Consider the following 15,216-nt stretch of genomic DNA (forward strand, 5'->3'; position numbering starts at 1 on the left):
TGTTATCAGCACTACTCCCATCTTACTCTCAAACACAGCATTCATCCGCTGTTACAAATGAAATTAACTCCATCCTGACCAAAACCAGGACATTATCCACCCCTTATTCCATACCATTTACGTCATGACCAAATCCAACCATTTTTTGTTTCAGACGTATATATATATGTGTGCACACATGTATACACACACATGTGCATAGAGGTATTATTCCCTTAGTCTATGGACCATTCTTCTGAGTTTGTTGAGTGAATGAACATTTAGTCCATGATGATCTTCAGGCTTCATTCGTCGTAACAGTCTCTCATGGTGTCAGTATGCGTCACTGGATCGTTGCATGCTGCATCTCAGGCTCTCGACCAATACATCTGACATGGTCCATGTTCATAGTCTGTGAATCAAAGACGTTCATTTTCAAAGGGGAAGGAGGAAAAAAAAAGTTCTTGGAACACCAGGTCTTGGTCCCGTCATCATGGCACTCTTCCTTCATTGACTTGTATGACTCCGGCTGTAACTCCATTGGTACAACATATAACAACATACAGCAATAATAGCAATAATGAATGTACAGAGCAGTTATTATAATACAATTTCTACCTTATTAATTGTATTGGCTATTCTCACCTAAAATCAAATCCCTCTGGGGTACACATCGAACTTCTCCATTCTTCTGCATTACCCACCAAGTACAACCAGGTCCTTGAGCAAAAGCAATCCCAGACATGGGTTTACCTTTGCCTGAAGCAGGGATGACCCAAACTGTCTTCCCTAATATACTCTTCATATGCACCACTGGGACTCTGTCTCCTTCTACAGTACGTGGAGATTTTGACTGGGCAGGACCAGCTCGATTGGTGGATCCTCTAGAGTTAACTAGCCATGTGGCTTTGGCTAAATGTGTATCCCAGTGTTTGAATGTTCCACCACCCATTGCTTTCAGGGTAGTCTTTAAGAGTCCATTATATCGTTCAATTTTCCCAGAGGCTGGTGCATGATAAGGAATGTGGTACACCCACTCAATGCCATGCTCTTTTGCCCAGGTGTCTATGAGAGCATTTCGGAAATGAGTCCCATTGTCTGACTCGATTCTTTCTGGGGTGCCGTGTCGCTATAGGACTTGCCTTTCAAGACCCAGGATTGTATTCCGGGCAGTGGCATGGGGTACAGGATATGTTTCTAGCCAGCCAGCGGTTGCCTCCACCATCGTAAGCACGTAACGCTTGCCATGGCGGGTTCGTGGGAGGGTGATGTAGTCAATCTGCCAGGCCTCCCCATATTTATATTTCATCCACCGTCCTCCATACCAAAGGGGCTTCAACCGCTTCGCTTGCTTGATTGCGGCACACGTCTCACATTCATGGATAACTTGTGCAATAGCATCCATGGTTAAGTCCACCCCTCGATCTCGAGCCCATCTATATGTTGCATCTCTCCCTTGATGACCTGAGGAATCATGAGCCCATCGAGCTAGGAATAATTCACCTTTACGTTGCCAGTCTAGATCTACCTGGGCCACTTCAATCCTAGCAGCCTTATCTACCTGATGGTTGTTTTGATGTTCCTCCATGGCCCGACTCTTAGGCACATGGGCATCAACATGACGTACCTTTACAACGAGCTTCTCTAACCGGGCAGCAATATCTTGCCATAAGTCAGCAGCCCATATGGGTTTGCCTCTACGCTGCCAGTTGTTCTTTTTCCACTGCTGCAACCAACCCCACAGGGCATTGGCTACCATCCATGAATCAGTATAAAGGTAGAGCATTGGCCACTTTTCTCTCTCAGCAATGTCCAGGGCTAACTGGATGGCTTTCACTTCAGCGAACTGGCTTGATTCACCTTTTCCTTCAGTAGCTTCTGCTACTCGTCTTGTAGGACTCCATACAGCAGCTTTCCATCTTCGTTGCTTTCCCACAAGGCGACAGGAGCCATCAGTGAAAAGGGCATATTGCTTTTCATTCTCTGGCAGTTTGTTGTAAGGTGGGGCTTCTTCAGCCCGTGTCACCTCCTCATCCTCTGGTGACATCCCAAAATCTTTGCCTTCTGGCCAGTCTGTGATCACTTCCACGATTCCTGGGCGATTAGGGTTTCCTATTCGAGCCCGCTGAGTAATCAGTGCAACCCACTTGCTCCACGTAGCATCAGTGGCATGGTGTGTAGAAGGGACCTTCCCTTTGAACATCCAGCCCAGCACCGGCAGTCGGGGTGCCAGGAGGAGTTGGGCTTCAGTTCCAATCACTTCTGAAGCAGCTCGAACCCCTTCATAGGCGGCCAGTATTTCCTTTTCTGTTGGAGTATAATTGGCCTCAGAGCCTTTGTAGGCCCGACTCCAAAATCCCAGCGGTCGACCTCGAGTCTCTCCTTGTGCTTTCTGCCAGAGACTCCAGGTAGGTCCATTCTCCCCGGCCGCAGTGTAAAGCACATTTTTAACATCTGTCCCTGTCCGGACAGGCCCAAGGGCCACTGCATGGACTATCTCGCGTTTGATCTGCTCAAAGGCTTGCTGCTGCTCAGGGCCCCATTGGAAATCATTCTTCTTCCGAGTTACGTGGTAAAGTGGGCTCACAATGAGACTGTAGTTTGGGACATGCATTCGCCAAAAACCTATAACACCTAAGAAAGCTTGTGTTTCCTTTTTGTTGCTTGGTGGAGACATAGCTGCTATTTTATTGATAATGTCCATTGGGATCTGACGACGCCCATCCTGCCATTTTATTCCTAAAAACTGGATTTCTTGCGTAGGCCCCTTGACTTTACTCTGTTTTATAGCAAAACCAGCTTCTAAAAGGATTTGAATTATCCTTTTTCCTTTCTCAAATACTTCCTCTGCTGTATTGCCCCATACAATGATGTCATCAATATACTGCAGGTGATCTGGGGCTTCACCCTTTTCCAGTGTAGTCTGAATCAGTCCATGGCAGATGGTGGGGCTGTGTTTCCACCCCTGGGGCAGACGATTCCACGTGTATTGGATGCCCCTCCAGGTGAAAGCAAACTGTGGCCTGCATTCTGGCGCCAGTGGTATTGAAAAGAAAGCATTTGCAATGTCAATTGTGGCATACCACTTAGCTGCCTTTGACTCCAGTTCATACTGCAGTTCCAGCATGTCTGGTACAGCAGCACTCATACCTGGAGTGACTTCATTTAGGCCACGATAATCCACTGTCAGCCTCCACTCTCCATCAGACTTCCGCACTGGCCATATGGGACTGTTAAAGGGTGAGCGGGTTCGGCTGATCACTCCTTGACTCTCCAGTTGACGAATCAGCTTATGGATGGGGATCAGGGAATCCCGGTTAGTACGGTATTGTCTTCTGTGCACGGTTGTTGTAGCAATTGGCACTTGCTGTTCTTCGACCTTCAACAACCCCACAACAGAAGGATTGTCCGAGAGTCCAGGCAAGGCACGCAATTGCTCAATTTCTTCTGTCTCCAAAGCAGCTATTCCAAAAGCCCACCGGTACCCTTTTGGGTCTTTAAAATAACCTCTACGGAGATAATCCATACCTAAAATGCACGGAGCTTCTGGGCCAGTCACAATTGGGTGTTTCTCCCAGTCCTTCCCAGTTAAGCTCATTTCAGCCTCTAACACAGTCAATTGTTGGGATCCCCCTGTCACTCCAAAAATGCTAACAGGTTCAGTCCCAACATGATTCAATGGCATTATCGTACACTGGGCACCAGTATCCACCAGAGCCTTGTACTCTTGTGGGTCTGACGTGCCAGGCCATCGGATCCACACAGTCCAATAAACACGGTTATCCCTCTCCTCCACCTGGCTGGAGGCAGGGCACCTCTATTGTCGCTGACTGTGTTGGCTGTTCACTGGTGCAGCGTTCTTCCTGGCAGAACCGCGTTGTGCAATTCTTTTACCTCGCAGCTCATTTACTCGTGCTTGAAGGGCTGAGGTGGGCTGCATACCCCACTTCATCATGTCCTCACCATGGTCACGCAGGTAAAACCACAGCGTCTCTCGCGGTGTGTACCTACTGTATCCTCCCTTCTGGGATGATGGACGCTTTCTCCCAATAGCTGCAACATGGCTGCATATGGGTTGGGAGTTGGACACATTTTCGTCAAGTCGTTTGACCAGTTTCTCTACTGCTGCGATCACAGAGAGAGAAACATTGTCCTGATATCTCCGAAGGTGGCCGGACACCTCAGATACGGTTGGTGGATACGTATCACTCCAGTCCATTGTTGCCAATGAATTGGTGTGCCCTGCTGGTGCACTTCGTACCACCTTACGCCACATATCTGGGGTGCATAGGACGTCATCAGGATCAGAGGGAAGCTGTGGGTTGTCCAGATCATAATAAATTACCTCCCGTACAGCTAATTCTCTCAGGTGCTGGATAACTGCCTCTAGGTTGTTACACTTGGGTGTTTGACATGTAATGTATTCCTTTATGAGATACCTTTCCCTCACACTTGACAGTAGTCGCCTCCAGAGGCTGAGGATTTCAGGCTTTTCCCCAATTGCCTTATCAATGCCTCCTTCTCTAGCTAGGGATGCCAACTGCTTGGCCTCCCTGCCATCTAATTCCAGACTACTGGCCCCGTGATCCCAGCATCGGAGCAACCAAGTGATGATGTGCTCACCTGGGCGGCGGCTGAAATCTTTTCGAATTTCACGCAGCTCACTCAGGGACAGGGATCGTGTGACAACAACCTCATCCTGAGATGGTTGAGATGGAACAACCTTATCCCGGGATGGTTGAGATGGCTTTGCCTTATTCTGAGATGGTTTGGATGGCCCTGCCTTATCCTGAGATTCATCAGATGACCCTGCTTTATCCTGACCTTCATCAGATGACCCCGCTTTATCCTGACCTTCATCGGGTGGCCCTGATTCAATTTCATCCTCATCCTCATCCTTCACTACAGGAACAACTTTCTTTGTGTATTTCCTCTTTCGTACAGGAGCAACCAACACTGATGTGGATTGATTTTTTGTTTTACCGGCAGTATCTGCTGTAGGGGCAGCAGTAGCTGCAGCATCAGTTGGACAGGTTGCAGTAGCCACAGTTCTAGTCATAGAAGTTACAGTGGCCTCAGTGTTAGTCCCAGTGGTTACAGTAGCTGCAGTTTCAGTTAGGCAGGTTGCAGTAGCCACAGTTCTAGTCATAGAAGTTACAGTGGCCTCAGTGTTAGTCCCAGTGGTTACAGTAGCTGCAGTTTCAGTTGGTCTGTTTTCCTTCCTTTCCCTCTGACACTGCTGACTGCTATCAAGCAGTGTTTGGTAAATAGTGGCCAGGGCCCAGCACAGTGAAGTAAACTGTGCATCTCTGGGAAACTTACGGCAATTTCTTTTCAGATATGCAGCCACTTTATCAGGGTCCTGTAACTGTTCGGGAGTGAAACTCCAAAACATCGGACGTGAGAAAGTGCCTAGGTAGTTGCCCATACTCTGCCACGTACCCTGCCACTCGTGATTATCTGGCCTCGCTGAACACTCTTGAGTGGTATTCATAAACCTTCGCTTAATATTGAACAAAAGCAGAACCATATTCACCAAACATAACAACAGCAAAATGCTAGTTTGAATATCCCAGGGATATTGGAAATTTTCAAAAACTGTTACCAGAGCTGTTGTATTTAGCCCAAAGGAAGAGAAAACAGCATAGATATTTCTTTCTGTACTCCCACCATACCAGCTGCCATTGTTAATCCCTGCCGGTCTAAAGAATAGACAGAGCAGCAAAATCTTATACACATACCGGAGCATCGTGACCAGAGACTGCTTAAATCAAAGTGCTTATCACAACTTTGACTTAATTACAATCCAGTCAGGGTCAGGTCTACCGTTATCCCAACCTTTCGGGCCCCACGTTGGGCGCCAAAAAGACTGTCGTGGTTTCACCCGGCTGAGGGCCAAGATCCACGCAGCTGCCTGCTCCTTTAAGGAAAAGGGCAGGTTAAAGGGAAGGGGAAGGGGGGTGAGAAGTAAGGGAAGGGAAAAGGAAGAGAAAGGGGCAAATAACCCCAAGATCAAGAAATTAAGAGGCCTGTGGGTTGGGATAAGGATAGTTTACTAAGATAACAGAAAGATACAATGTAACAATACTAGCAGGACTTCAAAGCAAAATATATGAAGCTGTTGATACACAATGCAGTTTCTCACCAAACCACACAACTCAGGCCGTGCCAACCAGAGTCGTCCCAGAACCCGACCGTCCCCCAAGAACCGCGCGTCCCGGAGCCGCCCTAGGCCTTCCTCCCGTCAGCCCCCCGATATCCTGGGCAGGACGTAACTGGCGTGGAATACTCTCTTTGGTCAGCTCGGTCACCTGTCCTGGCTTCGCCCCTCCTTTCTCATGAAGAGCTGAGAAAGTCCTTGACTGTCTGACAGCAACTAGAAACAGGGTGTTATCAGCACTACTCCCATCTTACTCTCAAACACAGCATTCATCCGCTGTTACAAATGAAATTAACTCCATCCTGACCAAAACCAGGACACTCTTTGCAGAGGAAGAAAGCTAATTTCATAGATCCAGGATCTGAATTCACTCCTTTTCCCATCCTGCATTTCAGATGTTTACAGATCTGGAGCTTTTCTTCCTGGTAGAGGATTAATGCACTGAAATCTGGTTAAGAATACTACACTCAGTGAGCTGTGGACAAGTTGCAGATATTAGTTGCTTGTACTCTATGTTCACTGAGCAGAAAAGGAGAAAACCAGCACAAGTCTTGTGCATTTCTTGAGTCCATCTTAAACCCATAAAAAGGAACTGACAAGTGCTTAAGTGTCTCATAAACATTTAATGGCTGTTGAACTAGTATCTATTTGACTTACATTTGTTCTTTTTACTGTTGGTAACATTCACATCTTTCAGTCTATATATCTGTAGGAAGCTACTTTGTTTCTTACATTTTTTTGGTGCTAGTTGGAAATGTAAGTGAATAAAACACATCAAAGGCTATGATCTTCAGAGTAGTGTCACCATTCTGTACACCCAGCTTAGGGCCCCTTGACAGGCTCTTCATCTTCAGAAAGTAAGTGACAAGTGCCAGCTACCTCCCCATGGTGTTTCAAGCTGACTCCTGCAAATTCACCATACTCAGAGTGAGTACTCAGATATTGGCTGATAATGCAACTTCATTTTGATAAACAGGACAGCTTTCTCACCTCAAAGGTTATATAGCTTTAGAAAAATGCTTCTCTGGTGAGGAAAGGTCCCAAGCTGATGCTGTGGGACCTAGTACTCCAGAGTCCCTTCAGAGCTTATGTTTTCATCATTATTCCCCCCTGTGTTCTTGTGATAATGTCCACTGTCCCTGAATATCTGGAATTAAGAATCTTCGTTTCACAGAATGGTTGAGGTTGGAAGAGACCTCTGGAGTCTTCTGGTCCAACCTGCCACTCAAGCAGGGCCACTTAAAGCCAGTTGACCAGGTTTTGTTCAGACAGCTTTTTAATCATCAAGTACTTCAAGTTGAAAATTTAAGTATATATAGTTAAAATACATCTATTCCTCAGAAAGTTGTGATTATAAACTGCATGGTATATATAAATAATGCAGCCTATTTATAGTGTTTCAGATATCTGACTCATTTTTGAGTCTGATTCCCTTCTAGTAAGACACTTGCCTATATCATAAAGATACATATCCATCCAAGTGGTGCCCATGGTCATTGTTTTACAGGTGTTTATTTTTTTCTACAAAGCCTATTGTGCTGAGCTATTGTCTAAGAATAAATATAGAATGTTGACAAAGAGGAATTGTTGGGGTTTTATGGTTAAGATACTGAGTTAACAGGCATTATGCAGATAAAAGACCCATGTAAATTAGTTTTTTAGATGCCTACTTGCCTGAAGACTGGTGGATCCAGATTCTGAGAGTACAGTGGAAATAACTGTGGCCATGTTCCTCTTCAGACCTTGTCTGCCCCATCACTGATAGTAGCAATAACCAAAATTAGAGATGAAGTCCCTGAGGCCAGGTTGTCACAGCTACCTAGTGCATTTGCACCCCTTCCCATTGTATTTCCTTTGCATGACAGGTGCAGGAAAGGGGTTTTCGTGAATGCTCTGGAGGCACAGGATAAGAGAAAAAGGAATGATGGGGGGTAGCTGGTGCTGCAAATATGTAGGTGCAAATTTCAGTCACTGTACAGCTAAAAAGCTTCAGAAAACATCTATGATAAGGTTATTACTGTGGGGTTTATTTATTTATTTATTTATTTATTTATAAAAAGCAGCAGACTGCATTGGGGTGTGTGCATGTGTGTGTGGTGTTACCTTTGTGTAGAAGAGACATATAGGGGTATTCTGGGATAAGCAAGTAATTTCTGGCTTCTGGTGTCAAAGCAAAGCACCAGAATTAGCCTGATCCAGTTAAGGAACATTTCTCTTCCCCTCTTCACCCATCAGCCACACCGAGCAACGGGGTGTTCCTTTTCACAAAGCACCACACTAATTCATTACATTATTTTATTCCAGATTTCATCCCGTTCCTCAAGGCTCTGTTTCACAACCCAGTTTATATGTTATTTATATGCATAACTGTGTTACAGTTCAGTGCCTTCAATGGCATGGTTTCCTTCATGCCCAAATACCTGGAACAGCAGTTTGGAAAATCGGCATCAGATGCCATCTTTTTAATTGGTACGTTTGCAGTTTGCTTTGCTCTGTTCTAACAAGTAGTGATGTGTCTATGCAAATTCTCTATAGTTTTCTATACATATATATGTTCAGGTGTACATGTATACATATACAAAGGTCGAAAGCTTCTAGAAATTAGAGATTCCATACTCCAAAACATTTCTAAATAACCATGCATTTTCTGATAAGCATCTCATAATTTTATAATCTACTTCCCATCTTTTTAATTGTCCCAGAAAGTTCAGCTGATATGAAACTTGCACCACTGATCTCAAAGAGGTTGTATCAAGGGAGTGTGGGCCCAATGTTTATATTATATTGATCAAAAAGTGTACTGTAAAACAGAGGGTAGATTTCATGTTTCACGTTCATGAAAATTACATCACTAGCAAATTTAAGACAGAGATGGGTTGAATCTAGGCACAGTTAGAATTGCCACCAATCTTGAACATTTTCCATCACTTACATTCCTCAGATATTCAAGGTCAGGCTTGATGGGGCTCTGAGCAACCAGATCTAGTGAAGATGTCCCTGCTTACTGCAGGGGAGTTGGACTAGATGACCTCTAAAGGTCCCTTCTGACCCAAAACATTCTATGATTCTGTGATTCTGTCAAAGCCTCAGATCCTTTTTCATATGCAAAACTCCATGGAAGGAAAGCACTGACCAAGTAACTGTCTTTTTGTCTCTTCTTTATTAGCTTTTGTGTTTTTGTTTTGTTTTGGTTTTATTATGAATGGGGACAAGGTGTTCATGCATTGGGAAATGGCAATGGCAAGTAGTAGAACAATGCAAATATTCTGAATCTGTAGAAGCTTTTATGTGGTTCCACTTTATCTTGTCTTCAGTTCACAGTGTTCCATTGTTTAACTGCAGTGTCTTAATTAAAGTAGAATTTATTTTATCATTATAGAAGTCTCATCTAGCTACTTCTGTTCCTTAACTCAGTGCTCATCTTTCATGGCAGCTGCACCACTTCTAAAGGTTTTAAAACCTGCCACACAGAATGTCACAGACGTACCCATTGCCCTCTGTTACCAGTGTTCAGCGATACCATATCAAATTGAAAGTCTGTTCCTCCTTCCTGTGATGCTCAGCGTGTACCAAGATGCAGTCCACTAGTTTATCTTCCTGTTGAGTTTCTCTCTCAGCTAGGGATGCTGTACTGAACCCTGCTCTGGTTTTGTGTGGGTTTTTTTTTTTTCTTTGAAATGAGATTGCGACTCTAGATTGTAATTTTCCAGTGAATCTCTTCAGCCTCGCCCTCCAGCTCACTCTTCAAGCAGTTCATAACATCTGTTGACTTTGGCAGATGTTTTGAAAGTGCAAAGGAACTAGTAGAGACCTATTTCTGACTGGAGATAAATTATTCAGTCACAGGCATTATATGAGTCTTTGCCAAACACAGTCATCCCTTATGAGGAGCTTTGATGGTTTCTTTTATTTTAACATGAAAGTTTCACTTGTTTAAATAGGTGTTTACAACTTACCAGTTATATGCGTTGGGTATTTTTTTGGAGGCTTACTCATGAAGAAATTCAAGATAAATATCTATCAGGCTGCGAACATAGCATTTTGGGTATCTTTGCTGGAATACCTTCTCTACTTTGCTGCCTTTTGGACTGTCTGTGATACCGCACCAGTTGCTGGCCTAACAGTTTCCTATGAAGGGTATGTTCTTTAAGACACAAGAAGACTTAAATCTTAAGACACTGGAATGATTTTTCTTGTCAAAAGTCAGCCAGACACTCCATAGTTTTGCAACATTTTAGCTTCATGATCTAAATTCTAAAGGATTTTTACTTGCACGAGACAGTAAGTGTCTCTTCTGTTATTCCTGTTTTAAATAATAAAGTGTATTAAAAAAAGGTATCAAAACTCATACAGTGGCATGTCCATATTAATTCTTTTACTAATATAATTATGCATTCAAGTCATGTAACTGCAGGTAAAAATAAGCTGCTGATCAAATTAGGCACACATGAATGCAATTTCAGAATTATACACAGACAAAACCCTTTCTTTATCTTTTGGTGGTTTATTGGAATTTGGTTACTATTGCGTTATTTGGATACTATTGAGTTATTCGGTTACTATTGAGTTATCAGAGGGTATTTCATCTGCAGTTTCTTGATTTGACACCTGCTATTAATCCTTGGGAGGGATTGTGTGACTGTAAAATGCACATATAGATATATGCAGCACTTACAGACCATCAAGAACACACATGCTATAGATAAGAAAGGTGCAATAGAGTATGTATACCTAGCTTCAAATTGATAATACTAATACAATATAATATAATGTGTTGTAACATCCTATAGAGAGACAGAAAGACATGACTCCAGGATAGGACCATGTAGGATTGTGCCCTGCATCAACACTAGAAGCTAGAATAGAGTCTTAACCATTGCAAAGGGTTACTGTAGGTATTTAATTATTGAAATATTTATTTGTCTTCTAAATGTATTTCAGAATAGAGCAAGTTTCATATGCAGAAGATACTCTGCTTGCTGGCTGCAACAGGGATTGTGATTGCCCACTTAAAATATGGGACCCTGTGTGTGGGGAAAATGGAATCACATACATGTCACCTTGTCTTGCTGGATGTAAAGCCTCAAGAGGAACTGGAAAAAGTGTGGTAAAGCATACATTTTATTGTGCTGTAACTATGAAACATAGTAGGTGAGAACTACCCATATCAATATAGGGTGGGAAATACCCATACACATAGAGTTAATTGGATATACATGGTGATAGAGCTGGACTCAAATTCATTGAATGGCAACAGAAATGCAAAATTGAATACAAAAATTAGTTTAAGTTTAAATTAAAGAATATAATGAAGAACTCTCCTTTTCTTCTAATAACTGAAGGAATCTTAAATGATCAAAACAGAGTGCGAAATTATTCTTAAAGTATTGCCAGTTGGAAATCTGAGTGCACAAGACCATTTCAACCAAAATGAAATTCTATAACATAGACTTAATAATCTCTGAAGATTTAAACAAGTAACCAGGTGTTACTGAACTTTTATTATCTTAATACATTTTTCATTAAAACAAAAAAGTTCTAATTAAACTGAAAAAACCCCAAAGATAATGACTTCAATAAAACCCCAAATCATACAGATTTTAGAAAGTCTCTATATTTTAAAAGTATTTTAGAAAATATTAGGTGATGTTGAGGGCCAGACACTAATACCCTTGCTTACCTTGGCTGTCATCTGAGAGCCCTTATTCTGGCAATACTTTCAATGATTTCAGTAGAAGCAAGTGTTTGAGTGAGAATATTGCAATCCAGCCTCAATCAAACCTCTCTGGCGTCTTCTCTTCTGGCATGTGAAAGACCACCCACCAGGTTATGAAGAAGGGGGTAAGTTCTATTGGCACTGGAAGGACCACATAACCAGGCTGTGCTGGGAAATATGAAGGCTCTCTTGATCATGTCCTCCTTGAGGAAGCATAGTCCCTGCTGCATAAAAGGAACATGTCTCCCTCCTACTCTCTAACCCCACACCCCATATAGAGATGCTGGCTGGACCTGTGCCTGGCAGACCGGGAGAGAGGCCACAGTGCACTGCTGCACAAGTGTGACATGCTCAGGTGCAAGAAAGAGTGAGCTAGGTACCAACTGTGCGAGTTTCACACTCGGTATGTGAGTTTTGACAAGTCTGTGTGATTAAAATACTCTTTTGACAGGTATTTGAAAACTGCACCTGTGTTGCAACCTCAAGGTTTTCATCTCAAAACGTCTCTGCAATTCTGGCCCAGTGTGATGGAGAAGAAATCTGTGACAAGATGCTTCATTATTTTTTAATATTGTCATTGGTATGCAGCTTCATTTTTTCCTTAGCAGCCATGCCTGGGTACATGGTCTTAATAAGGTACAGTAAAATGTCCTTATCTTAAGAAACCTACTGGACTTTTTATTCTGAGAGCAGACACCCCCAGAAATTAAAAGTGTGGTAGTTTGGGTATGGAGGGAGGAAGAATGGAAAGATCTTACATAATTTTGGTGCTGTGTTAAGGTTTAGTGTCCCATCAGCTTTATAAATTCTTGTTGCTTCTGGCCATCAGCTGTATCTTGAACTAATGTAGGACCACTGAGTCAGTGCACTGGGATATTGAGCATTGTGTAATACCCTTCTGTTTCTTGATGATATCAACATGATATTGATTGAGGCACAACTATCATGCACTTTGTGCTGGCCTCAGTCCAAGTGGATGATACCAGGACAATAGCTTTTCCTTTTGTGTTTTGGCAGTCTTAATTAAGGAACTTCACTGAATTGCACTTAGTGAGGATGACAAACTCTTTCAGCCAGTGCTCTAATTAGAATGGTTTGGGTCTCATGTGATGAAAAGTTTTATTTGAAAAAAAAAAGAGGCAAACATTTATTTTTAATTTCACCTCTACTAATTAGTGTACAATGTAATTATCATACAGGTCTCTAAAGCCTGAAGAGAAGTCATTTGGAGTGGGTATCCATGGGCTAGCTTCAAGAGTACTTGGTAAGAAAAGCTCTAACAGACTTCAGAAGCTCAGTTAGGTCTGATCTAGAGTTAGATAAGGGTCACATCAGGGCTATGGGCTTGGCACAGGAGTATACTTCTGTGGAGTGCCTTTGAAGAATTTGGGGTTTTTTACAGATCTAGGCAGCATGACAAATTAGAACAGCTTTTAGTTTGCATTTATTTATACTAGTAGGCTGACTACATCTGCTTTTTATCTGAAAGACATTTTACATCCCTTCGCTCTTGCTCTGTGTTTATCAAATACAACACTCACTCTCATTGATCAGATATAATTTTGAGTTTTGAATAGGAATCAGAGTCCATACTGTAGCATGTATACATTATTAAACAGGCAAAAGGAAAGAAATTCTTTGGTTGAGGATAAGTGGATAAGGAAGAAGAGAGAACACAGTTCATGCTGCAAAAGGACTGGACAGATGGAGTAGGAGAGAAACAGCACAGGTTCTATAATTTATCTGCTAACCAAAAAATACACTATTCACAAAACCATTGCTAATATTTTTTTTAGCTGGAATCCCATCTCCCATTTATTTTGGAGCTTTGATAGATACCACTTGCTTGAAGTGGGGTACTACGACTTGCGGTGCAGGAGGAGCGTGTAGGATGTATGACATTGTGACATATAGGTATATTTTCTACTTTATTTCCATTTCTCCTTTTTACTGTATTATTACATGCATAGAGCTATACTTGCACACTCTTTATCTTTTCCTAGTAGACAAACTCTTCCTGTTTTACAGATTCAACACAACACTCTTCTTTGGCATTGGCTCTTTGTCAAGAGAAACCTTTGCTACAGGCAACTTTTTGAACAGAAATGTTCTTGTGCTGCAATTACATTCACTAATGATCTTTGATGAGAACAGACCTTAAAACACTGAATTCTGATAAAAAAATTAAAATAGTAAGCCCTTCTGGGAAAAATGTCAGATGTGTAATGTCTGACTATTTGATATCTTTGAAGATAAAATGGTTGAAATAAAATATAGGATAAATTTATAGAGAGGATACAAATAACCACATTGGAAATTGGCCCAGCATACTGTTTCATGCTTTTGTAGTCCTTCAAGGAGCACTGTGGGAATTTTTTTGGGAAAAAAAGTCGTCTTGTGAACTAATGGCTTCAGGCCATCAGCCTTTTAATACCAATGTGCGGTTGATTTGGAAAAAGAATGCTAGCTCACTCTTAAAACCCAGAGGTTCTACCAGGTGGTCTGAGCTACCCTCTTCAGGGCTCCCTCTCTCCCCTCCAGAGAAAGCCATAAGGGTACCAGGAGGCTAAAATTAGTTACCTGAAGTTGTGTGATGTAAATAGCCATTTTGCTGACAGTGACATACTTTCCATTTTTATATTGATTCATCTTCTGTGAGATCTGAAAGGATCAGGACACAAGGTTTGGAGTGGCTGAGGAATTGTCACAAATCAATGTACACTGAATAGTTTCGTCATTTTTTCACAAATCATTTATCTAATTAAGCTCATCCTTTATTTCAGGTGGTTCTATCTTGGCCTGCCAGCAATATTACGTGGAGTGTCATATATCCCAAGTGCACTAATTCTCCTTATTTTAAAGAAGAATCTTAAATCTGAAAGCCAAGTCTTACTAGATACACCAGTAGAAATGCGGGATAAAGTGCAAGAAGCATTGGAATAGCATTTCAAATCAGGACATACAGTGAAAAAAGCTTGCAGTGTAATTTGGGACATATTCTTATGACAGAGTTTATACTTTAACTAGTGAACACTTGAACTGAGATTAATAGAATTGCACATATTTATGTTAATTACCTTATAAAAGTATCAGTTTATAAACAGAAGTTGCAGGAAAAATGTGTTCTATGCAAAGAAACAAGGAGTAAAAATAAGAAAACTTATGAAATGCCAGGTTTGAGTTGTCAGAACAAAGGGCTATGCAGCAGAATTGTAAGCTTTCAGTCCTGGTTTCACTAAAGATAGTGAGATTTGTTGCTTCTTTGGGACTGACTTTAACATAAATTCATTTAATTATGCTGTTATTCCTTTCCGGAAGGGACTGGTTTTATTCTGCATAGTGTGGATGGTCAATATTGGGG

At 42.1% G+C, this 15,216-nt stretch overlaps 1 protein-coding gene across 1 annotated transcript in view; it reads left to right on the forward strand.

The window, feature by feature from the left end:
* Positions 1 to 15,216, forward strand: part of LOC311196162 (uncharacterized protein) — a gene marked incomplete at its 5' end in the record, with an annotated part of 56,552 nt that overhangs the window by 8,756 nt on the left and 32,580 nt on the right. The window contains 7 exons of the mRNA XM_084269668.1: positions 8,444 to 8,608; positions 10,081 to 10,276; positions 11,081 to 11,246; positions 12,307 to 12,491; positions 13,055 to 13,119; positions 13,652 to 13,769; positions 14,639 to 14,777. Of these exons, the coding sequence (XP_084125794.1) occupies positions 8,444 to 8,608; positions 10,081 to 10,276; positions 11,081 to 11,246; positions 12,307 to 12,491; positions 13,055 to 13,119; positions 13,652 to 13,769; positions 14,639 to 14,777 (1,034 nt within the window). The remainder of the gene's footprint in view (positions 1 to 8,443; positions 8,609 to 10,080; positions 10,277 to 11,080; positions 11,247 to 12,306; positions 12,492 to 13,054; positions 13,120 to 13,651; positions 13,770 to 14,638; positions 14,778 to 15,216) is intronic.

Source organism: Gallinula chloropus (assembly GCF_964237585.1).
Source record: "Gallinula chloropus genome assembly, chromosome: 1".
Classification (NCBI taxonomy): domain Eukaryota; kingdom Metazoa; phylum Chordata; class Aves; order Gruiformes; family Rallidae; genus Gallinula; species Gallinula chloropus.